This window comes from Anomalospiza imberbis, chromosome 10 (genome assembly GCF_031753505.1).
Source record: "Anomalospiza imberbis isolate Cuckoo-Finch-1a 21T00152 chromosome 10, ASM3175350v1, whole genome shotgun sequence".
NCBI classification, from domain to species: domain Eukaryota; kingdom Metazoa; phylum Chordata; class Aves; order Passeriformes; family Viduidae; genus Anomalospiza; species Anomalospiza imberbis.
This window is the reverse complement of record NC_089690.1, coordinates 26,373,559-26,396,320: the sequence shown is the minus strand read 5'-3', so window position 1 is coordinate 26,396,320 and position 22,762 is coordinate 26,373,559. Positions and strand designations below refer to the sequence as shown.

Sequence of the window (22,762 nt, the reverse complement as noted above, 5' to 3'; positions counted from 1 at the left end):
GGGCGGTCGGTGCGCAGTTGTGCGGTGCGGCCGGCGCGGAGCGGCCGCCCCCTCCCGTCCCGTCCCGTCCCGTCCCGTCCCGCGCCGTGCCGTGCCGTGCCGTGCCGTGCCGTGCCCGCGGGGCCGCGCACGCACCCACCCACGCACGCAGGCGCGGGCACCCGCACGCACGGCTCAGCCAGCGCCCGCCGCGCCGCCCGCACGCAGCGCCGCCGCTCACGGTGAGTGCGGGCCCGAGGCCGCGGGGGGCACGGGGAGGGACGCCGGGCCCGCCGCCGTCCGAGCCGGCCCCGCTGCGCCATCCCGGGACAGGTGCGGGCTGCGGGCCCCGGCCCCGCCGCGCTGCGGCCCGGCCGGCGGAGGGGAACTGGCGGCGCCGCCTGCGGCCGCGGGGCCCCGGCCGTAACTGGTACCTGCGCGGGGCCCGCGGCCTCCCCGCCTCGGCCCCGCGCTCGGGGCACGGCGGTGCCGGTCGCTGCTGGCAGCGCAGCATCGTCCGGGTGGGAACTTGGTGCGAATTGAGGGTGTCGTCACGAGGGCTCCGGCCGGCTGCGTTCCGCGGGCGCGGCGTCGGAGGCTGCAGCTGCGAGCGGGAGCGTTGCGGGGGCCGTGTGTGCCCCGTACCTTTGTAAGCTGCAGGCAACAATCGAAGCTCGGTCCTCGGTGCCCTCTGGTGAGGCAGAAAGGGAGAAGGTACGAACAGGGCATGCAGTGCTTTTCTGCATCGTTTGGAGCCGTATAAACGCCAGCCAGATGGTGAAATCGGTGCTCTGAGAAAGGTAAAAAGTCAGGGATTCGATGAGGGCAGACACCCAGCGCTCAGGGGCAGAACGGCTTTCGGTAGATCTCATTCTGGTAGTGTTTCTGCCCAGCTGTGAAAATCAGGAGTAAGAAAATACATGTGTTGCAAAGGAATGTGCAGTTTGTCTCACGGTGCTTGCATTGATCTGTGGGTTTTTGCATTCATCTGTGTGGAACTTGATTTGTTCTTGAATATTGAATCTCAGTGTGCATGTTCCCTCCTGTCACCAGCCTTTCTGTCTGTTCCAATGTGATTTTGCTGCAAGATGTGTAATTGTCAGTGTCATAAACCTTCCACCCTTTCCTGCATCTTTGCGGTGGCAATTATGCACTCTAACTTTGAGGTTGGAAAGGAGGAGGGCTCAGGAGGCTTTTGGAAATTCTGTGTTCGTTGTGGTTTGCGGCAGTTTCATGTTATTTCAGAAAGTAGTAGGGAGTAAATTGAAAATTAATTTAATGAAAAAAATGCTTTATAGGATTTTTAGGAAGAAGCAGAGCTCTGGGGCTTAACTAAAAAGTTCTAAATACAATTCCTTCATGTCGTGAAGTTACACTCTTCCAATTTGATTTTTTTCTCTGTTTCTCACAGTTGATTGACTTCCCCTAAATTTGGCAATAGACAGGCTTCTATGATTCTTACAGTAAGGTCTTGGTGATTTGAGGACTTGTTTGAGATGAGAATGCACACAAATTCAAAGATATGCAGGAGATGCAGGGATTGGAGCTGGCAGCTTCTATCCCCTTGTGCCATAGCAACAACAGAAATTGTAGGCTTTGAGAACTATTGTGCAGTTTGTTTAATATTTTCATAAATTACAAGGAGTTTTTTTTTGAAGAAAAGAAGGATTTGGTAATGTTCTGGGATATTTTGAAGACTAGAGTAATGCCACAACGTACAAATAAAGTCGGATCACAAGCAGGATCTTAGTGTTGTGGTTTTTGTGTAGGTTTTCTTTTTGTGAATGACATATGAAACTGTTGAGTCTTTCACATCTAATCATGTTGTCTCCGTCCTTACCCACACTGAGTGCAAGTAGTGTTGGTGTTAATGTAGGTGTATTTTACATAGGAAAAAACCCCTAACAAACCCTTGTTAGATCAGGCTTGCAGGTGATTGTTGTATGTTAGAAAGGATTAAAAAGCCTAAACGGCTCCATTCCTTTTTTAGCCTTAGGAAAAAAAGAAGACATTCAAACAAAACATAGAGTGCTTGGAGGTGTCTTATTCATTCTCTGTGACAACATTTTGTAACTCAAGCAGGGGAGGAGGACTTGCATGGGTATGAGAGTTCCAGCTTTGTATTTTACTTTATGTGTGAGCTTTGAGCAAAGATGTTAACTGTCCTTTTCTAGGCTGTTGTTCTGCAGCATCTGTCTGTCCTGTCACTGTCCAGTCCTGCTCCCTTCTTTGCATTGGAACTGGCCTTGGCCATTTGGGGATGTGTCTCAGTTCTCTCAAGCTGATAGTTGGAAAACTAGCAATCCTTTATCCAAAATTTCTCAAGCAGAGCCCAGAATCCTGGCAGCCAGCTTATCTGCTCCAGCCTAGTGAGGGATCCCAGTGCAGGGATTGCTTGCCAGCTGCATGGCAGTTCTGTGAGCACTGATTGCAGCTGCCTGCAGTCCTGGGCTGCCATAAACCTCTGCTCTCCCCTGAACAGGCTTCTCCTCCTTCCTGGGAAAATTCAGTGACTTTTTTTGAGGTCTTTGGATGAATGGAATGAATTAAGTACTACCTACCAGTACAGCATGGGATGCCTTGTCTTAGTCTTTATAATATTATATCCCTTTTTTAAAACTAATTGTGAAAAAAGTGCCTGTTATTTGGCCTTAGATTTGCATCAAATGGTGTCTGAAGGTTTAACAGAATATAGTGTAACTGAGACTTCAGTTGTCAGTTATTTGAAGAGCTGAAGTGTCATGAGCTAGTCTCTTTGTTACTTAGCAGTGGAAATTACTTCTTTTACATTACCAGGCACTTATGTATTTTAGTTGTATTATGCTTTGACTGAAAGTCAAATGGTTAAAATGCAGAGTGTTATTAAGATGGTAAGTAACTTAGCAAGTGCAAACCGGGTCATTTGTACAATTTCATGGCAAATGGTATTCTGAAAGTGTTCCAGAATGGATCGGTGTTAAACACTGCAATGACTTAGTAAGTGTGAGTCTGCTTAAGATCCTAGAAGGAAAGTGTTACTGGACCACAGTAGTGTGCTTTGGCCAAGGTATTTGGAGATTCCTCCCCAACTCTCGTGATGGAATTGTCATCAAAAGAGCATTAAATGGCATTCGGTAGATGTTAATCTGGTAGTGTGAAAATCGGGAGTGAGAAAACACGTATGTGTAGGAATGTGCAGTTTGTCTCACAGTGTTTGCATTGATCTGTGGGTTCTTATATTCATCTCTGTGAAAAGATTTTTAAAAGCAGAGTTTCCTAGAAATATGTTTGTCCTGAGTGTAGCAGGAAAAGCTGTGTGCAAAAGAGATCCAATTGGGAGTGCTGGAGCTTCAACATTAGCAGTGGTTGGCCTTTGTGCTCAGCTTCCCAAAACCTGGGTTTAAGGGAGGATGGTTGTCCTGGTATCTGTACCAAGCTGAGATCAAACAGGCCTGATGAAAGCTGAGTTTGATTGCCTGGCTTTAGCCAGAGTGGAAGGTGAAGGTTTGCACTTCCCAGCATCCTTGTGCAGTCTTTCATCATCTTTAATAAGTATGATGGCCTTCATTTCAGCTGAAAGAGTCATTGGTATACAGTTAGCTCTGTGCAATTTATATACAGATGATGCACTGTAGACACTTATTTGCATATTCATTAGCATGAGAATGCTTTGGAGGGAATGCCAACAAAGCAGTTGAAAGACAGGGATTCTTTGGGCTCCCTTTATACCAGCCCTCCCTAGTGTTTTATGTGGACTTGGAGCATTCCAGGGAAGTGGACTGCAAGGTTCCACATCTTAGTATAACAGATGCCCTTCCAAGTAAAATTATGGTAAGAGTGGGATGATTGCAACCACTGGGTAATACTACATAATTATACTTACACATGTTGGGTCCTTCAGAGGAGACCTGAAAATAATTATTTTTAATTAGAAGTGGTCTGACATTTAGTCTGCATTACAGGCTGTGAGCACTTTGTGTAGGCTGGTGGCTCTGACTTGTCTGTCAGTGGTGAAAGTACATCCCTATCCCACCAAAGTTGAATTAATTTGTGTGTGTGTACACTTGTGAAGTTGAAAGCATGGATTCATTTGAAGTGGAAGTGAACAGCTTGAGGCTACCAGTGTCATTAGGGTTTTTCCCCCCCTAACTTAAGTGGAGTTCTTCTCTCTCTGTCTGTACTTCCTTTGAGATCAAGTCTGTGTTGTCTGACATTTTCTATCCATTTCCTCTACCTTTTCATTTTTGTGTGGCTTCTCTTTGAGCCATCTCCCATCGTGTATGTCCATGTGTTGTTCTGCGATCATTGTCTACTAATATTTCTAATAGTTGGGATTTTTTTTTGTATTTTGCCTAAATATTCATAGGAAACCCTTGCTGGTTTTCCACCTGACAGGTCTCTTTTTGTTCACTGCCATTCAGAATGGTGAGAAGGTTACAGAGTCTTTTCTCCTAATTGCTGTAGGGACTGCAAGGAGGAGCAGCAAATTTGTAGGATATGAGGGTGTGGGAGAGCACTGTGTTATTTGAGTGGAAAGGTTTATCCATCTCCTTAAGACTTTAACCCTGTAACTGGGAAATGCTGAAACCAAAGTGACGCTTGAGCCCCTAAGGATTTTGTAAATTTAGAGACAAAATGTGGCAAAATCAACAGAGGAGCAGAAATGCGCATGAGAAGAAAGTGCAGAGAGATATAAATGGAACAGACTGAAAGTTTTCAAGTAAGTGAGACTTGTACTTTAGGGAGAAGGATACACTGAAGAAAGTATGGAAGAAAAAAGCTGCCTTGCTAAAAGAAAATACTGGTCCAGCAAAATACACCTGTTGGTTATGGCACAGAGTTAATGCTGCTAACACTCCACAGGGCTTCAGTGGAATATTGCACTTTATTCTTGAAGTATAGCTTGCTGTAGAACATTTTCAAAGAGATTTGTTTCAAATGGCACTTGATGTGGGTCCGGTGGTTAAAATATGCTCCTCTGGGGAACTTTATTCATCCTAAGTGATGTAAACGGCAGCTTGTTTGGTTTGTAATGCAGTGGACTCTGTTTTCTTGATGTGTAATCACGTATGAATCTGAATTAAAAAGGCAATTCTATATAAGTTAGTATTGTTGGAAAGTGAGGGGAGAAGGCCCAAGAAACTGATGAATCTTGTAATTACCTTATATTGACATGGAGTGTTTTGTGAAACCTGATTATAAACTTTCTGACAGCACTTACTTATTCCTAATTTTGCACAAATGGCAGTTTTATATCTGTTGTGTACCAGATGCTGCTAATTCCCTTGGCACAGAGCTGGTTCTAGTGTTCCTTTAAAAAGGAAACTTTATGCTTTATAGAGTCATTTACCCTAGGTTTATCAGTGCAGCTATACTGATAAACTCCACTTGGATTCCTGCCATAACATATCCTGTAACTAAGGTAGTGCATGTGCAATTAAACTTCCTTGTTTCATAAATTTTATTTACAAAATTTCCTTAAACTGTGTTTAACTGCTTAACACCCAGTTGGTTTAAGTAAGACAGCATCTCCAGATGTAGAAGAAGAAGTTCACGTGTCAGCTATTAGCAGTTAATAAAAAAGTCTGGTTTCATAGAGTGTCTTGGGTGCTTGCAGGAAGAATCATAGAATGTCCTCTGTTGGAAGGGACACACAGGGACAATCAGTCCAGTTCCTGGATCTGCTCAGCACTGCAAGAATTCCACCATGTCCTGAGAGCATTGTCCAAACATTCCTTGGGCTGGGTCAGGCCTGGTGCTTTGAGCCCTGCAGAGCCTGCTCAGTGCCCAACCACCCTGTGGAGGAAGAACCCTTTTCAAATATCCAATGTAACCCACCCCTGTGAAGTGGGAGATCTGTGTATATATATGTGTCTGTCTATACGTGCAGAAAATCAGATGATTGATGATACTGAGCTTTAAATATGAAGATTTTTTTTTTAAATACGGGAATAGTAGTTGTGAACAGTATTCCTGTATGAGGCACTTGAGAAGCATCTTGAATGCAATTTTATTTTCCTTGGTGTTTGCATACAAGGTTCTTTTTATAATGGATTTGGTTTTATTGCTGTGGGTGATGCTGGCTGTAGGAGCCTGGTTTTTGTGTGAATGCATCATTCAGAAATGACTGGACACAACTGTCGGCTTGTCATAGGCTCTGAAGAACTTGGCAGGAAGTAAACAAAGACAGAGCTGTGGGCTGGCTATCTAAATGCACAGTCTTTTGCCACTTGCTTCTGTAGTAGTTGGATGTTTGATAATTTAGTGCTGTAAAGGACTGGAATGCCAGGTTTCAAGTGCCAGTAAGAATGGACCATGAGTATTTGCATCCCTTGGCTAGAGGCTTCAGGAAAGAACTGGGAGGAAAGCAAGGTTGGTAGATGGCAGAGTGATGCTGAGTGGTTGATAAATGGTAGAGAGGTGCTGAGTGATTGACAGATGGCAGGAGGAGAGAAGTCCAGCACAGGAGAACCCCTGCAGTGGGTTTGGATCTGCACACCACGGGGGAGCTCTGGGCTATGGAAATATTTTGAAAGCATGCTCTGCAACAGGGAATGTTTCATTCCTGAGACATTCTCTAGCTGATTGAGGGTTGGGATGCTTTGAAACTTCTTCCTGCAGTGATTCTTTCCTGCCTGTAGCTACAGCTTTGATGTTGAGAAGTAGTGGAATTGCTGCTTTTTCCTTTGTAACATTTTCTTCCAATACGTTTCCTTAGTTTTCAGTTCCACCTTAGTTGTTGCATTTCAAGCTTTCCCTATACTTAAGTAAATACTGATTTTCTTTTTCTTTATTTCCTGATTCAGTTACTGAAATCATGAATCCAGTGTATAGCCCTGGATCTTCTGGGGTTCCCTATGCAAATGCCAAAGGAATTGGTTATCCAGGTAAGCAGCTCTGTTTTCTGACAAGTTTTGGTTACACTGCTCTTTGCTCATGGTCAAGAAGACATAGTCAGTTATTAATGCCTTGATGTAAATCTGCTTTGGGGTTGGGATGAGGTTGCTTTAAATTTAAAAAGTGACATTTCAAGAGTGATGTTATTTCTTCTGTTATATTTCTAACTTCAGTATCTCTTCCAATGCAGCTTATTTTAGGAGTTCTAATAATTACGCCCTGCAAGAAGAGGAGGCAATCTATTTCTGCTGCCAGTTGACTGGCACTGTTAACCTTTCTATCCTCTAATTCTTGATCATGCTGTCTGTTCTCTGACTGCCCAAAGTATGACATCAAAGGTGGCACCAAGAAAATGGCCAAAAATGTTTTTGAAACGGAAATACATTTAATTTCTTGTTTTATCTGCTTCTCATTGACTTACAGTTTTTGATGAGGTTCCCCCCCAACCCCATCTCCTAATGTATGTGCAAGGAGGCTTCATTTCTGATGTCTCTATAGTCTGAAAGTTGGATGAGACAAAATTAGATTTGGACAGAGCTTTCCAGGAAGGCTGAAGAGAAGCCTGTGTGCCTCTGGGAGACATTTCAAGCAGCATGTCTTGATGCTGTCTTTTTTTTTTTTTTTTTTTTTTTTTTTCTGTTATCTCTGATAGAAGGGAGTTTCCATCCTAGGAGAGGCTGCAGGGTCTTTTCTGCTCAGCTTTGTATTTCATAAGAAGTTAAACTTCTTCAGCTTTTACAAGGAGGCAGTTTTGTGATTTAGTTGGTGTCTGTGTTGGGAGGCAGAAATTATTCTGTGCTGGTACTGTTTATATTCTTGGTAGCTGTACTATATTTTCCTACTGCTATTTACCATTCTTAAATCTGTTTTTCACCTTGGGTATTGCATTAAAATTCCTGTTTTCCTCTTCTACTTTTCTCTGTTCCTCTTTCTAAATAGTGATGCATGAATGAATTCTCTTTATTGGCTTGATTGTCTCAAAAGCATTTTAATTTTATTTTTTTGCTTTTCATGTTCCTCAAACGAGTGTACCTTCCTTGATTTCTACAGTATTTATAAGAGAAATGCAAAATGTGTTTAAATGGCTTTAGGTCTGTTGAGTGACTGGAATTGTGCAGTAAGAAATTGTAAAGCTGATACTATGTAACCATAAGTCCTACAGGATGATTTTACTCTCTGAGTTATACAGGCTATAGTAATCTTATAATAAGGCAAACAGCAGAGGCTTACTAATTAATATAATGTATGGGACATTTATTTCTGTATATATAACAGATGGGTTTTCCTAGCTTTTCTTTTGCTTTACATAAGGATTATTATTGATTATTTGAATATAACTTCATATCTTTAGCTCTATTTATTTTCTAAACTCAGATTTATATTAACCAGGTTTTGATTTGTACTGATAAGCATCTACATACTGCATTGAGGCTTTCGTCTATAGTAAACTAAGTTGTATCTTAATTTATTTAGGAAAAATACTATTGTAGATTCATAAATAGCAGTTTAAACAACATTACAATCTCTAATCTTTTATCTCCTATTATTTATACTAGACTATATATTTAATTATGTAGGTACTTTGTTTGCCAGTCTGCATAACTAAAATACATTAAATTGAAATAGAATTGTTGCAGAAGTGCATTAAATGTTGTGCTACAATGTGGTTATTTAGACCTCTCCCTTGCAGCAGTTGGTTGGTCAGTTCATGCAATTTTGACCCCTAAATTCAGCTTAGTAAATAATATGTTACACCATTAGATAGTTTGCTGAGCTGCCTGGTCCAGGCGTTATGATTGTGGGAGAAATACAAAGCACATTCTCTAAAATGAAAAGTAGACTTGCATTTTAGGATTTTTTTTTTTTTTAATGTTGCATGACTAAGAACCCCTTCTTTGCTTCTCCTAATTTAAAAGCTGCAGATTCTCCACTCAGAATCATTGCATTTACATGGGTTGCATGGTAATAGAAAGCAAGGAGCACAGCAGTAAGTGGAATGCATACTGAAAGGCAATGTGTTTCTAAAGCTGTTGCATATTTAATAGCTGTTTATATTATACTACACCTATTTTAGGCTGTTGGATAGTTTTACAGCAGCAGGAAATCAATATTCAAATGTTCTCATATGGATGGAAGTTCTTTGTAGAAACTAAAACTGCTGCTTGTTGTAGTTACATTTTACACTAATGACCTCTTTCTTAAGTAACTCAGAGTGCTCCACAGTGCAGCTAAAGCTGTGAAGAAAGAAAGAAGGAATGAAAATGTTTCCCACACACACTGTTGCAGATCTGTAGTGTGTTTGAGTAAGGTAAAGCTGTACTAAAGCTTTCCACCAGCAGCTTGTGAGTTTGAAAACTGAAGATCTATTTACACTCTGAAAAGTTGTTACAACTTGGATATGTTATTTTTAACTTTGATTTTTAAGCTTAAGGCTTTTCTTAGTCTTCTCTGTGCTGACCACCTCATAGTAGTGCCAAGTGTATGTCACTTGATATGTTTACAGAGTGCTTTACAAAACTGGGTTAGCATATACAGTCCTGAGCTAAGTAATTCTAATTGTTGGGAGTAATTGCTGAGGACTCTGGGATTCATAGTGAAATAAAAACCCTTCACATTTGAACAGCAGTTTAAAACTAAGCTCTGAGTCTGACAGTGGGTATGCAAATATTAATTACCTTTTATCTGAAGGAGCTGAAATCTTTATAAGTAGAGAGCAGAATGTGGTAGTAACTCCATCTTTCTGAATACAGACATTACTTGGTTTTACAGATTTGAATAATGAAAATAGGTTCTTGGGAAAACTAATAGCTATGATTAATCCAGACATTATACTCAAGCTGAAGAAGCTTTGTGTCTTTCAGGTAACAAGCTTTTGCTAATATTGTGTTGTGCCTTACACAGGAGTGTATCACAGTGTTCTCTGGTGCAGAAATGTTTCACTGTCATTTTGCAGGTACCTCTGTGAATCACTTGTTACTGTGGTCACAGTGTGTGTCTGGAACTGGGGAGCTCATTTGATACCCAGTGTAGTAGCAAATACGTGTCAAATTCAGGAAGCAATTTGGGCTGCTACTGCTTTGTACGTTCTGCTTGAGATGCCTCTGATCTGGAGAGTCAGAGTTGCTCTAACTTCTAGGGATTTATTTCTGTGAAAAAGTCCATTCAAATTAGTATTGTATGTGATGCCTTTTTGGGGGCTGCCTAAAAACAGAAGCCAGACTGTTAAGGGAATAGAAAGCAGTTCTATTTATTGAAGGGCCTTCAGGTACATTCAGGGCAGACAAAGCCCCCCAGGGGCTACACCCAAAATGGACCACGGGTCACAGGTTTTCGCACTTTTTTAAGTTTGGTCCATTTGCATATTGGGGGTTAATCTTCCAATTCCAGCCTCAGGTAATTAAGTCATTTAGCCCCCGTTTGCTCCATCCAACTCAATTTTGTTTCCATCTCTTGGAGCCCGAGTTAGTGAGGTGTATTTGATTGCCAGGCCTGGAGAGGAATTGTTTTTTCTGACACAAATATGAAGACAGTAGCTAACACTGTATATGGAGCTTAGAGTTAGACAGTAAAGAATTGCAGGATTGCAAATGTATGAAAAATACAAAAGCTGAAATCCTAAGGCATCATTCATACATCACAGCAGGGGGAGGAGTGCAGGACAGTTACACAAAACTTTGTTTTCCAACTAACTTAAGAGTTACTTGGCCAACAGAGATGGCTGGAAGAGAGGTGTAAGAGAGAATGGAGTTGTGAAACCATAGCTGTTCTCTTCACTTAGCATTCGTCTTCAGGGGATTTAGGAAAGGAGGATTGCAGTGTTTTATTTGAGGACGTATGGTTGAAGGCTGTTTGATTGCCTCACTTAAAGCATGTGCAATGAGAACTTTGACAGTAAAGTCAGTCTAGAAAATAACTGTGATGTGTTCTTTCTCCTAGCTGGCTTCCCAATGGGCTATGCAGCGGCTGCTCCTGCCTATTCCCCCAACATGTATCCTGGAGCAAATCCTACCTTCCAAACAGGTATGTGGAATTGGGGTGTCAGAGCAGGATCCTGACCTTTGCAAGTGATTAGAAGCAAGAATGAGGATTGCAAGTGATTAGAAGCAAGAATGAGGAAAAGCTGTAGGGGCTCACAGTAACACTTGTACTGTGGGATAAATTTTATATTGCCTCGAATATGACTCATAAGGTATCATCTGATAAAGTATTATAATCTTAAGTCATATTGCATGCACCTTTCAAGAAGTGCACAGCTGAGGTTTTAGCTGTTTTTTCTGTGTTTCCAGATTATCCTTGAGATTTGCATTGCACTTCTTTCCACTGCTTCCTTCATAGCTCTGCTTGCTTTGCATCTTTCTGGTCATTTCCAGATTCCTGTTTTTTCTTCTGTCTGTTATCCTCAAAATTAATCTTTTTCATTCCTTTCTTAAATCGTATCTTTCCAAGTTCAGCTTGCTGGCTTCTTTCTGCCCTTGGGGTTGTCTTGCACAAGCTGATGGTCTGGAAAGCCTGGTTGCTGTGTAAAGCTGATTCACCATTGTGGATGCAGGGCAAGGACTTAGGTTACTGCACTTTCATGTATGTCATCTAAGGAAGGGAATGGGATGAGCCTAGGAAGAGGGAGGTGGGAAAACAGACATCAAAAATAAGGCACTCACCAAAGTTATTTTTGTGTATTTCTACTTTTGCTAGTAGAACATGATTTTAATGTGCTAATCCTTGCAACAAAACAGAAGCTAGTAGTGTTTAATTTCCACTTGAAGCAGGAACATGGTAATACAACAGTACTCTCCCTATGGTTATTTTGTATTGGAAGGAATTTCTTACATTGCTTTGGTAATGTAGAGCTGGGCATCCTCAGAACTCTTCCACTTTCATGTATTATGCCAGCTTTCCAGAGATGCATGTGGCCCATAACCAAGTTTGTCCCTGAATGCCCTTGTGTAATTTATGGCAGTAGGAAAGGATACTGCTTGAAATTGGAAAGCTTATGCTGTGGAAGCTTGCTTGGTATTGAAGTTCAGTGTTTGTAATGGATGGACCTCATTAACTACCAGGAGACTCTTGAGGGCGTGGCAGCAATTACTGAGACAAAAGACTCACCTAAAATGTTTGCCTGCAGAACGTGTTAAAAGTATGTAACTTTCCTTGGAACTCTGTGGGATTCTGGTTGGTACCTCTGTCACTGTCCAGTTTGCTGCTTAGAGGCAGAGTGAGTGCAGACTCACACTTTGTCTTGTCTTTGGCCTTGAATTTATGATAAGGAAACAGATTAACGTTAGAGGTTCCAGAAACTTAAAAAAAAAAAAAAAATCACTCTTGCGGCTGGGTATTGCCACTGTGCCAGTATCATATCAGGGGATGCCAGCTTGCATCTGCACTGGATTGCTCCAGAACTTACCCTGGGAGCCATGTTCAAGGGAGAGCAGTTCCCATCAGGGTAGAGCTCTTAGTTTAGGTGGCACAGCCCTGTGTGGGCTTTTATTATTGGTTTTATGGCTGTCAGGCCCCTCCGTTTCACTGCCTGCTGTGCTGCCCTGTATATATCCTGCAGCTGTGCTGAGGAGCGGCTGTAGGCTTTCATCCTAGGAGCAGGTAACCGAAGGTAGCTCCAGTCTTAGTAAAGGTTGCAGTTTGCAAATCCTGCTGCAGGAAGCTGAGGATAAGCTGTATGGAATCAATTTAACAAATCATGGGAGTTCTGGCAAAGATTCTTGACCTGTTAGACTTAATCATGTTGTAATATTAGTTTGCATCGATTAATCTTGGAATATATCTCATACTAAATAGCAAAGTCAAAGAAAGAACCTTTTCACTTCTAAGAAAAAGCAATAAAGATGCGTAAAAATCATATACTGTCATTGAATGTAATTAATTTTTTAAAAGCTAGTACTGTTAGTCTTTATTGCTGTTGAATAGGAAGTACACTTTTAGTTCAGAACTAAGAATAGCTTTAATTTTTTAGCTGTTCTTCAAGCTGTGAAGAAAAGTTCAAAATGTACAGGCCTCTAATTCAGGCAGATAACAACTTGGAGTACTTTGTCCTAACAGCTGGGATGTTTTTATATCTTTTTTTTAACCTTTCTGATGTAACAGCTTGTTTGTAGAATCAAAGCTTTTGTAAATTCATATTACACAGCAGTATTTGAATGAGCTGTGCCACTGCTGTTACATAAGGGTGCTTTTTTACAGGTAACTGTCTTAAATTGCTGTGGTTTTGACTTACTCTGTCATTTACTGTTAAGGACTTTCCTCCATATTACAGAGAAAAAGAAATGAATGAAATGGCAGAATACCTCTTGTGCAGATTTACCACTTTGCAAGAATGAAAGAGAAATTGTCTGTGCAGCTGCATCAGTGGGTTTTTAGAATGAAAGTGGGCTTCACTGAGGACATGGTTGTAGTGATTCTTCATGTTCAGCATTTTGTACCTGGGGTTTTCACCACAAATAGCTCTCCATACTAACAGAAGTTACTTCCTCAGCATGCTGGATCTGTGAAATACTTAGGATCTCTAAAAGCAGGAGTTCAGAGTAAGTGCTGTGGTACAGCTTTTTAAAAGGTAAAAATTCTATAAAAAAGAAACAGTAAACCTATTTTGTTTTTAGCTAAATGACTTTTAGTTTGAAGGGTGTCATGAAATTGCAAAGAAGCCCAGACTTCTTCAAGAAGAATGAAGGTCATGTGTCATCATGCTTTTTGCACAGACTGATTTTTGACAGCACAAATGCAACAAATTCTCTCTACTCTACAACTTCAAATCTGTTCTCTGTATTGAAGTCAGCCCATTCCAAACAGTTTTTAAAATCAGTCTAATCTCTACTCTGATAGTCTCTTTTTTTTTCTGTAATTACCAAGTGTCTGTTCTTTCTTGCACTGCCCTGGTACTAGTTTATTCAATTCCAACTAACTACAAATTTTACCTGTGGATGTTGTGTCTCCCAGTGTGGTAGACCTGCATGAGATGCAAGATCTTTTCACAGCAGCACAGGCAAGGGCCTTGATGCTTTCTCCAGACTAGGTCATGCCTGTTGTTTGCTACCCTGAATGTTGCTGCTCTTGGATGCTGCTGCGGAGGTGTTCATATTCCCACTCTGGCCATAGAGCAATCTTGGGAGTGTAGCATGCAGAAACATTATATATACTATAGAAAAAAAACCAAAAAACATTATAGATAGATACATATCAATATATCACAATCTCCTCCATACCTCTTCAAGCCCTTTTTCTGACCCTGAGACCTTGCCTGATGAGGGCTGGAGGAATTATGGAAAAGCTGTCTTTGGGCAGTAGGAGCCAGCAGTTGCCAGTTATCCCTCTAAAAATCCCACAGTTCCAAACATTTACAAAGGCAGGCTGATTTGGGGGGCGTTGTAAGAGGAATGCCAGCCACTTTCTGATGGCTTCTGAAGTCTTACTGTAGTATAAAAACAATTCTTAAATAATGTTTCAGGATATGTCTACATATATAATACTTAAAGGTACAGCATTTTATGTTTATTTTAGCCAGTTCAGAAAATGCCAGACAACAAAAAGAAATAAAGATAAGTTGAAGTAGAGGTTGCAGATTTTGTCTCTGTTCTCTGAAAATGCATCATGAGGTCTTTAGATTATTCTGGCTTTTGAAATTCTAATGCTGCATCATCCACTACAGCAAGTTAGTTGACTGCTACTCTGTTTTGCCAGTATGATTTAGGGGTGTGTGGAGAATTGACTGACACATGTGCCAAGTCCCCCTTTGTAGGGGTGCTGGCTAATATGCCACATCCTGGTATTTAATGTGTTATTATGAAGATGTGCTTTTTTGCCTTATATCCAAAGACTTGACAAATAAATTATGCAAGTATACAGTTACCTTTTCAGGCTTAGTTGATACAGCCAAATACTATTTCCAGGCTCTTGCCAGTATGAGGTAAATGATAGACCTTATGCTCGAATATTAGGACTACTTACCAACTAGTCACATGAAGCTTACGGAGTTGGGGAGTATGAAAATCATTGCACCTGACTTTGGGAAGCAGCATGCTGCTGAGTGTTTTAATGCAGATTTCCTTTTGTTCCAGGTTACACACCAGGCACCCCATACAAAGTGTCCTGTTCACCCACCAGTGGGGCAGTGCCGCCCTACTCGTCCTCACCCAACCCCTACCAGACTGCTGTGTACCCAGTCCGAAGTGCCTACCCCCAGCAGAACCCATATGCACAGGTATGTGGGCAGAGCCACAAAATGCCTCTGTGGGCACTTCTGTAGTCCCTCTACTATCTCTATGAACTCCTAACTTTTCATCTCATTCACTTCTTTGTGCACTGAGAGAATCGTTAGCTGCATGCAGTAGGAATTCTTAATACAATGATTTAGTTCGTGCTCAATTTTATGTACTCCCTTGTGTGACAGTTACTGGTAATATGGTCACTCTTTGAAGAGACACTAAATTCAGCAGTTATTAAAACATGCTGCATCCTGTAACTATCCTGATTTTTTTGTTTTGTCAAAAATTGTCATAATTTTTATTACTAAGTTTCTGTTGTGATTTCACGGATTTACCAAGCCTCATGCTAGGGAAGCTGTTGTAAACTATTACAAAGGACAGAATTATGACACTTCGGTAAATATGATATTTTAGGGAAAAGTTGTCCTTTGTGTAGTGGGAAGTCACCTTGTATGTAAGCAGTAGTTGAAGAGGATTAATAAGCATGTAACAAGTTTTATTCGGTCTACTTTGTGTACTTGGATTTGCCAAAAACATTGGATTATTTTACTAAAAGCAACTAAATAAAAAGTTGTGAAATAATGAGAAGTTCTGTCATGGATTAATATATGAAAGGGATCAAAAGGAAGGGAATGAATGATGCATGAGCCCTTATTGTTGAACTGCTAAGATCCCTACTTAACATGTTATCCTGAATGCCTTAAAAAGGGATAAAATGTTAAATTGCGAGTGAAATACAATTGTAATAGTTACAGTAAATGTTTCAGCTTCTGCTCCATAAATTCATTACATTTAGAGTAATACTTTTATTTTATGATACATTTGTGAAAGAAGCTATCATTTATCTTCCCCAGCAGATACACTAATTACTTCACATACTGTTTTTTGTCCAACAGCAAGGCACTTACTACACACAGCCTTTGTATGCAGCACCACCCCACGTAATCCACCACACCACAGTCGTGCAGCCCAATGGAATGCCAGCGACCATGTACCCTGCTCCGATCCCGCCGCCCCGAGGGAACGGGGTCACCATGGGCATGGTGGCTGGGACCACTATGGCAATGTCAGCAGGTGGGTGCACTCACACCAAGGCTTCTTCTCAGTGGAGATCTCCTTTGAGCCCAGCAGGGAGCACAGCTACCTTAGAAAGTGTGGTGCCACAGGTGCACTTGACAGAATCATACTAATGTCAGTTCAGAAGGACTTGTGCAAGTCGTGTGTCTTCACAGAATTCACAGAATCCCCAGGTTGGAAGAAATCTTCAAGGTCATCGAGTCCAAACCAGCCCCAAAACCTCAACTAAGCCCTGGCACCCAGTGCCACACCCAGTCTGTTTTTAAACACATCCAGGGATGGTGACTCCACCACCTCCCCAGGCAGGCCATTCCAGAACTTTATTACTCTTTCCATGAAAAACTTTTTCCTAACATCCAACCTAAATTTCCCATGGTGCAGCTTGAGGCTGTGTCCTCTGGTTCTGTCAGTGCTGCCTGGAGAAAGAGACCAACCCCACCTGAGCACAGGCACCTTTCAGGAGCTGCAGAGAGAGATGAGCTCATCCCTGAGTCTCCTTTTCCCCAGGCTGAGCACCCCCAGCTCCCTCAGTGGTTCCTCACAGGGTTTGTGTTCCCAGCCCCTCTCCAGCCTCGCTGCCTCCTCTGGACGCGCTCCAGCGTCTCAATGTCCTTCCCAAACTGAGGGGCCAGAGCTGGGGCCAGTACACTTCTGAGTGAGTCCAGCTAAGTCAGGGTTTGTTCTTGTTCAGTAGTACCTTGATCACCTCTAAGGATGGAGGTACCACATCGTCCTCTCAGAGTTAGTATTATGGGACAGCGGTTTTTCTTCATATCTGTATAGGATATTACTTACTCTTGCACCTTTTGTTTCTCCTCATACCAGTGTCAAGAGTGTGACTTCCTCTTCCCACTGCATTTCTCTATGCCAGTTGAAAGCAGCAGCCTCTTAGAGCTGAGGAGAATGCAGTGTTCTGTTCTCACCCCTCATACCACAGACCTTCCTTGTCTTGAGATACAGCACTTCATGTGTTTGTACTACCTACAGGTCCTCTGTGTCATGGGAAATGGTTGGGGATGTCTTCTTCCTATTGCCACAGTCTTTTGGTAGTAGTGTTTTGGAGAGAATGGTGTTTAATCAATAATTCGGTCTCATCTCTGAGTGTTTGCTGACGGGGTGTCATGCTTTGTTACTCACTGGGTGTTAACTCACAAAAAAACTCCACATGCACTCAAGGGATGCTAATTTAAAAATCTAATAAACAAGAGCCATATGTTTGTTTTGAGATTCTGGTTTCTGTCCTGTCAAAGTTATAATTTAATTTGAGAAACTTCAAAACTAGAGGTGTCACAAACTTCAGCTAAGAGAGCTTTACTTGTGGGGAAAAAGCCTATCTGTAATAATGCAAACAAAGAACTAATTTATTCTGATTTATCAATCAAGTTATCTCTACCATCAAATATTCTTAATGGCATGTAAAGCCTGCTGTGGGGAGAGTTGCTTATGTTGCAGGGTATCTGCTAGTGCTATTTTTGAGTAATGAATATCTTTGTATGCACTGGCCTAAACATCCACTGGGCTAAAATATGGCCCCCTGGCATAAAGATTTGAGAAGATTGGGACTGGAATGCAAAATGATACTGGTAATTTTGAAAATGAGTAAGTTGTAATTGTCTTTAAAATTACTTTGATTACTCTCCCCTTCCCTCTCCTTTGGTTTTGTTTTGGTTTTTTTTTTTTTTTTTTTTTTTTAATTTTTTTTCCCTCTCTACTAGATTTTTTGCCTACTGAAAAACTGTTCTCTTCATTCCAGGTACTTTGTTGACAACTCATTCCCCAACTCCAGTAGCCCCTCATCCAGTTACTATGCCCACGTATCGGGCTCCAGGAACACCAACCTATAGTTATGTGCCCCCACAGTGGTGATCATCCTGGCAGTCAGTGTAAGTTGCATTGAAAGCAGTTAATCTTTCTTACAAACAACAGCATTTCAGGTTCTTTGGGGGACATTTTGCAGATGGTAAGCAATGAGGGGTGCTTCTGCAGAATTCTAATTGAGCAGGAATACTCAAAAATCCTGCTGGAGTTTCTTGAGTGGTTTATCTTCACAAGTCATGAATCATTTTCACGATGCGTGATTGTCAAATATGAAAGAATGAGCCTTAAGTTGGCCTTATTAAAATACATCTGTTAAATATATGCAGTATTTTGGAATCATTGGTAATTGTTAAATTCAGCAGTACTGTGATTCCTGAATTGAATGTATTTGACTTTGTAGTTGAATTATCTGTGATTGGATAAATATGTAGGCAAGGTGTTTTGCCTTGCTCAGAGGGTGAATATTTGTCACAAGCTACTGAAACAGATAACCTTGAGGTAATTTCATATATTCACTCTGTTTCAGGTAAGTATCAGTTCGTACATCATGCAGTCAGCATGGAAAAAGCATTTTTAGTGTGAACCAAAATTTAGGTAGTGGGTTTCAAGAAGAGGAGTTTCATTTTGAAATTGCGATAAAGTGGAATAGATTTTGGGGGTGTAATCTGTGTCAAACTGACACAAGGACTAATATTTTTGTGATACCCACCTCATTTCTAGTTTGTTTGGTTATTTTTAGCACAAGTTGAAAACAGCTTCATTTGAATTAATGACTTGTCAGACCAATTGAACTTGAAATTTTCACTTTTAATCCATTTAGTTTATGACAAAAGTTAACCTCGTTTTAACTTTTTTTGGATTTCTGTTTCAGCAGTTAGAAGTACAGAGTTCTGAGATTGCAGGTGACCATTCCCTTTGAGTTAGTAATGTAGCAGCCATTTCTATATTCCCTATTTTGCTGTGATGGTACACAGCTGTCTGAAGATCTGAAATGCTTCTCATGAAGTATTTCAGCCAAGAGTCTCATGCTACACAAATAAAAGAAGTGAAAATTAGGCTGCTAATAAACTCATGACTGCTGGTAATTAAATTTAGCATGAAGTACCTTCTTAATATTCCATCTTCTGCCTTAAAAACAATGGTGGTGCTGGCAGAAAGCTGGACTGGACATGACCAGAGCAAGTCCATGTAGTGTGTTCTTACCTCAAAATGTGGCAGGATAAATTGCTAGGGTAACATTATTTAACACGTGGCATTTGTTGGTGTATGTGGTGCATGCAATGGTAATGTGTTCTGCCACACTCAAATAGTATTTCACCTAATTGAGAGTATTTCCCACTCTTTTCCCCCTTTTAATGTAGGTTTAAAGATGGGAGATATGCAATCAAGAAATTGAGGTTTAAAAGTTGGTGCTGAAGCCCTCATGCCTCCAACCAGGACTTTCCTTCTGAATGCTTTCAACACTTGGCTAAACACTACTAATTCCTGATCACTGAAGATTTTCCAGTGCTGCATATCTTACATCTTGGAACTCCAGCAGTTAGTCTTAAAGCAAATCCTGTTTTGTGGACTGTCTTGCAATTTTTTAGCTAATTATAATGATAAAAAGGGAGTATAAATTTATTCTGATCCATATCTAGTTGAATGCATGTTAAAACACAAAACAAAGCTTGCTCAATCTACCTGCAGTGACTGATGCAAAAACCATCATATGCAAATCCAAAGGAACCGAAAAGTATTTTACAACTTGTATCACTAATGTACTGTTGTAATGTATGCAGGGTCTGACAAGGTAGAATCATGAAAGTGAGTATCTTTCTAGAATGCCATAACATACATTAGATGAGTGCTTCAGCCTGTTTCAGGTTGATGGAGTTGCCAGTTTAAAAGGGGCATATATTTGGTTAAGTGATGTGTTCTTTTTCAAATTCAGCTAATAAATTGGAGTGACTGGAAAATGAGTCAGACAAGCTGTAGACATCCCGCACACCATTAGTTTACTTCATACCTTTTCATTTTCATTGTATGGAATCAGTGCTATACAGGTGTTCTTAAGGATCAGAATTACATGACAAAGCTGTGTGTGTGTGCCAGTAAATAAGGCAAAATTCCTTGAGGCAAAACTGGCTCTTAGGAATAGTAGGAGGTGGTATCACCTGCAGAATGAATAGCATGTCCTGGGGAGATTTCTATCCAGTACTATCTCTCAGATAATGCAAGATATGTCAAAGTGAGACTGCCACACAGACTGATAGAAAAACACTTCCTTTTAGTGCTCAGTTGAGCAAATTCGTGCTGTTTTTCCTAAAGAATGTTGTAGTCAGTTGAAAACATATGTGCAGTTGATCCAGCTTGCTTTCCAGAAACTTAAGAAGTGCAAGGGCTTTCTGCAACAGAGTTCAGCTGCATGTTATTCTGAGGAAAGCTTGTGTGCCTGATGAGTATGTTAAAGGGGAACAAATCATTTTAACACAATTTCCTTATTATCTACTTGCAGTATGGACTATGGATACTCTGTAGTAGGGCTGCCAGAATATAGAGGGTTTAAATAGCAGTTTCGTTTTGGTTTTTTTTTCATGAAAATATTTGTAATTGAAGTAGGAGCCATTTTTTGGTTACAGCCTTTTGATGTGTTTTCTTAGTATTTTCTTGTTTTACTTCCTAAATTGCACTTGGAAGCACGTAAAATAAGACTCGACTGCAGATTAGCATTTCATTGCAATGAGTCATTTGTGATATTCTTTCTTGCAACTTCAATTTTTAAAGTACCTCAAAGCAAATGCTGTGGGGATAAAGGGCTAGCCTTGGAACCCATTTGTATACCAAAATTGTTATGGGGGAGATTTTAAATTTTAAAATTTGAGTATTGCACATTAAAACCGAGGTTCTTCTTAAGCCTGCTTGATTTACAATTCCAGAAAGATGCAAATTTTTTTATACATTCTGCCTGCAATAAATTATGCAGTAAATGGATATAAAATGTTGTTCCCTTTTAAGCATTTACACAGAGGTATATCAGGCTGTCTTGTTCTCGTAGGTTAACTTCCATTCAGAGTTAAATTTTTTGAAGTTGTGTATCTTAGTTATGCTTTGTTTTGGGGTGTTCTGCTCCTGTACAGGTTTGGCAGCTGATTTGGGATAGCAGCAGTGCTGATTTAGTGCTGCCATCCCAGTACTCTGCCCTGGTGAGAGGCATGTGTACCTCCATACCCCATTGGTGGTTAGAGCCTTCAGTAACCTTATTTTTTACAGTAAGCACTCGCTGTATTTTGTACCCTTTTTTTTTAAATAAAGTTTAGGTTTATTTTGCATGAATCACTGTCAGTGGATGGCCCCCTTATTTCTCATGCCTTGAAAATAACTATGTTGTTGGAATAAGTACATTCAACCTTACTCATGAGCACTTACTGCAGCTTAGGGATTTCCATATGTTTTTATATGGAGCAGAAAATGATCCAAGACAAACTTAGTTGCATCTGTACTGCTTTGTTCATTCTGTGTAACAATTCCATTTGTGTGTTAGATTTGCAGCTGTGATCAGTCAGGTGTGGCAGAACGCAGTGAGCATCAATGCAGGGCGCTCGTCCTGAGTGTGGTTCTGACCAGGAGCTGTGGGCTGGAGCAGTGCTGTGTTGGGGAGGAGCTGTGAGGGCCAGGCTGGAAGTTTTGCTGTCTCCTGTCTCATCACCCTGAACTGAAGTCATAGGAGAGAACTTCTGTGAATGCTGCAATAGAGAAATAGTTAAGGAATGAATATAACTCCCTATATATTTGCTCTAACTTCAGATTCCTAAATGTCAGCTTGGAATTGGTCTCCGTGTAGTATTCCATAACACTTAGGCAGTCTCACTTACTTGAGCACTTTTTTTTTTTTTTCCTAAGTTACATTATGGGATTCATCCAGGAGGGAGAAACTGTACCTTTTTCAAAGGTACTGCACCTTCCAGTCCTGAGCAATTCTGATCCTACTGGGAGGCTGGAGCTTGTCTCCAGGAGTTCTTCTGAAAAGTAACCAAAAGCACAGTGCAGGGGGACGGGGGAATATGTGTATATATAACTATCTCAGTGGTATTTTGTTGCAAATAGTAGAAAGCATGGATATAAAACTGCAGTGGGGGAAACTGTACATCATTAAATAGGCGTTTACACAGTGAAGGTCTTACAAAACATTCTCCCCTGCTTTTTATATAACATTCCCTATTAGAATTCCTTTATAAATGAAAACACAGTATTGTGTTTGCACTAAAGCTCCTCAGCAAATTAAAAGAGCTAGTGCAGTAGAGACATTTCAGATCAAGCTTCTCTTTAAAAAGGAAAACTTTTATGGCAGCTTTATATGATTAAAAAAAAAAGTACTACTAAAAACCTGGAACTGAAAATAACTGTTGCAGCAATAACAAAGAGAAGTCCAAGAATTTTTTTTTAATTCAAATTTTAAGTGTTGCGTCTAGATAAAGTATTTTTTAAAAACCAAGGTATTCCCTATGTCAGTAACAGCTGATGAGAATGTCTTTTAAGTGTAACAGCAGCAAAAGAAAAATGGCTAATAATTGGCATCAAAACCACATAGCCCTAGTCAGTGTGGTGGTTATTAACTAAACACAAGGAAGGAAAAGAGACAACCTACTGCTAGATGTTGCTTATGCTTGTTGTAACCCTCTCCTATTTGGAGTTTCTAGGAGACCTGCAGGAATGCTGCTCAATAAAGCTTCATTTTGAGTGTCCTATGCAAGTTAAATGCTTAGATGCAGCTGTAGGTGAAAGCAGTCCTTTATTTTCATTGAAGTTCTTCCTTGTATCGC

At 40.8% G+C, this 22,762-nt stretch overlaps 1 protein-coding gene across 1 annotated transcript; it reads left to right on the top strand.

Moving 5' to 3' along the window:
• The first annotated feature begins 69 nt into the window (after positions 1-69).
• FAM168B (family with sequence similarity 168 member B) lies at positions 70-22,272 on the top strand. The gene is made up of 7 exons (XM_068201377.1): positions 70-221; positions 6,765-6,845; positions 10,792-10,875; positions 14,919-15,061; positions 15,962-16,139; positions 17,896-18,025; positions 19,322-22,272. The coding sequence occupies exons 2-6, from the start codon at positions 6,776-6,778 to the stop codon at positions 18,006-18,008; spliced, it is 588 nt and encodes a 195-aa protein (XP_068057478.1). The 5' UTR covers positions 70-221; positions 6,765-6,775; the 3' UTR covers positions 18,009-18,025; positions 19,322-22,272.
• The last annotated feature ends 490 nt before the right edge of the window (positions 22,273-22,762 follow it).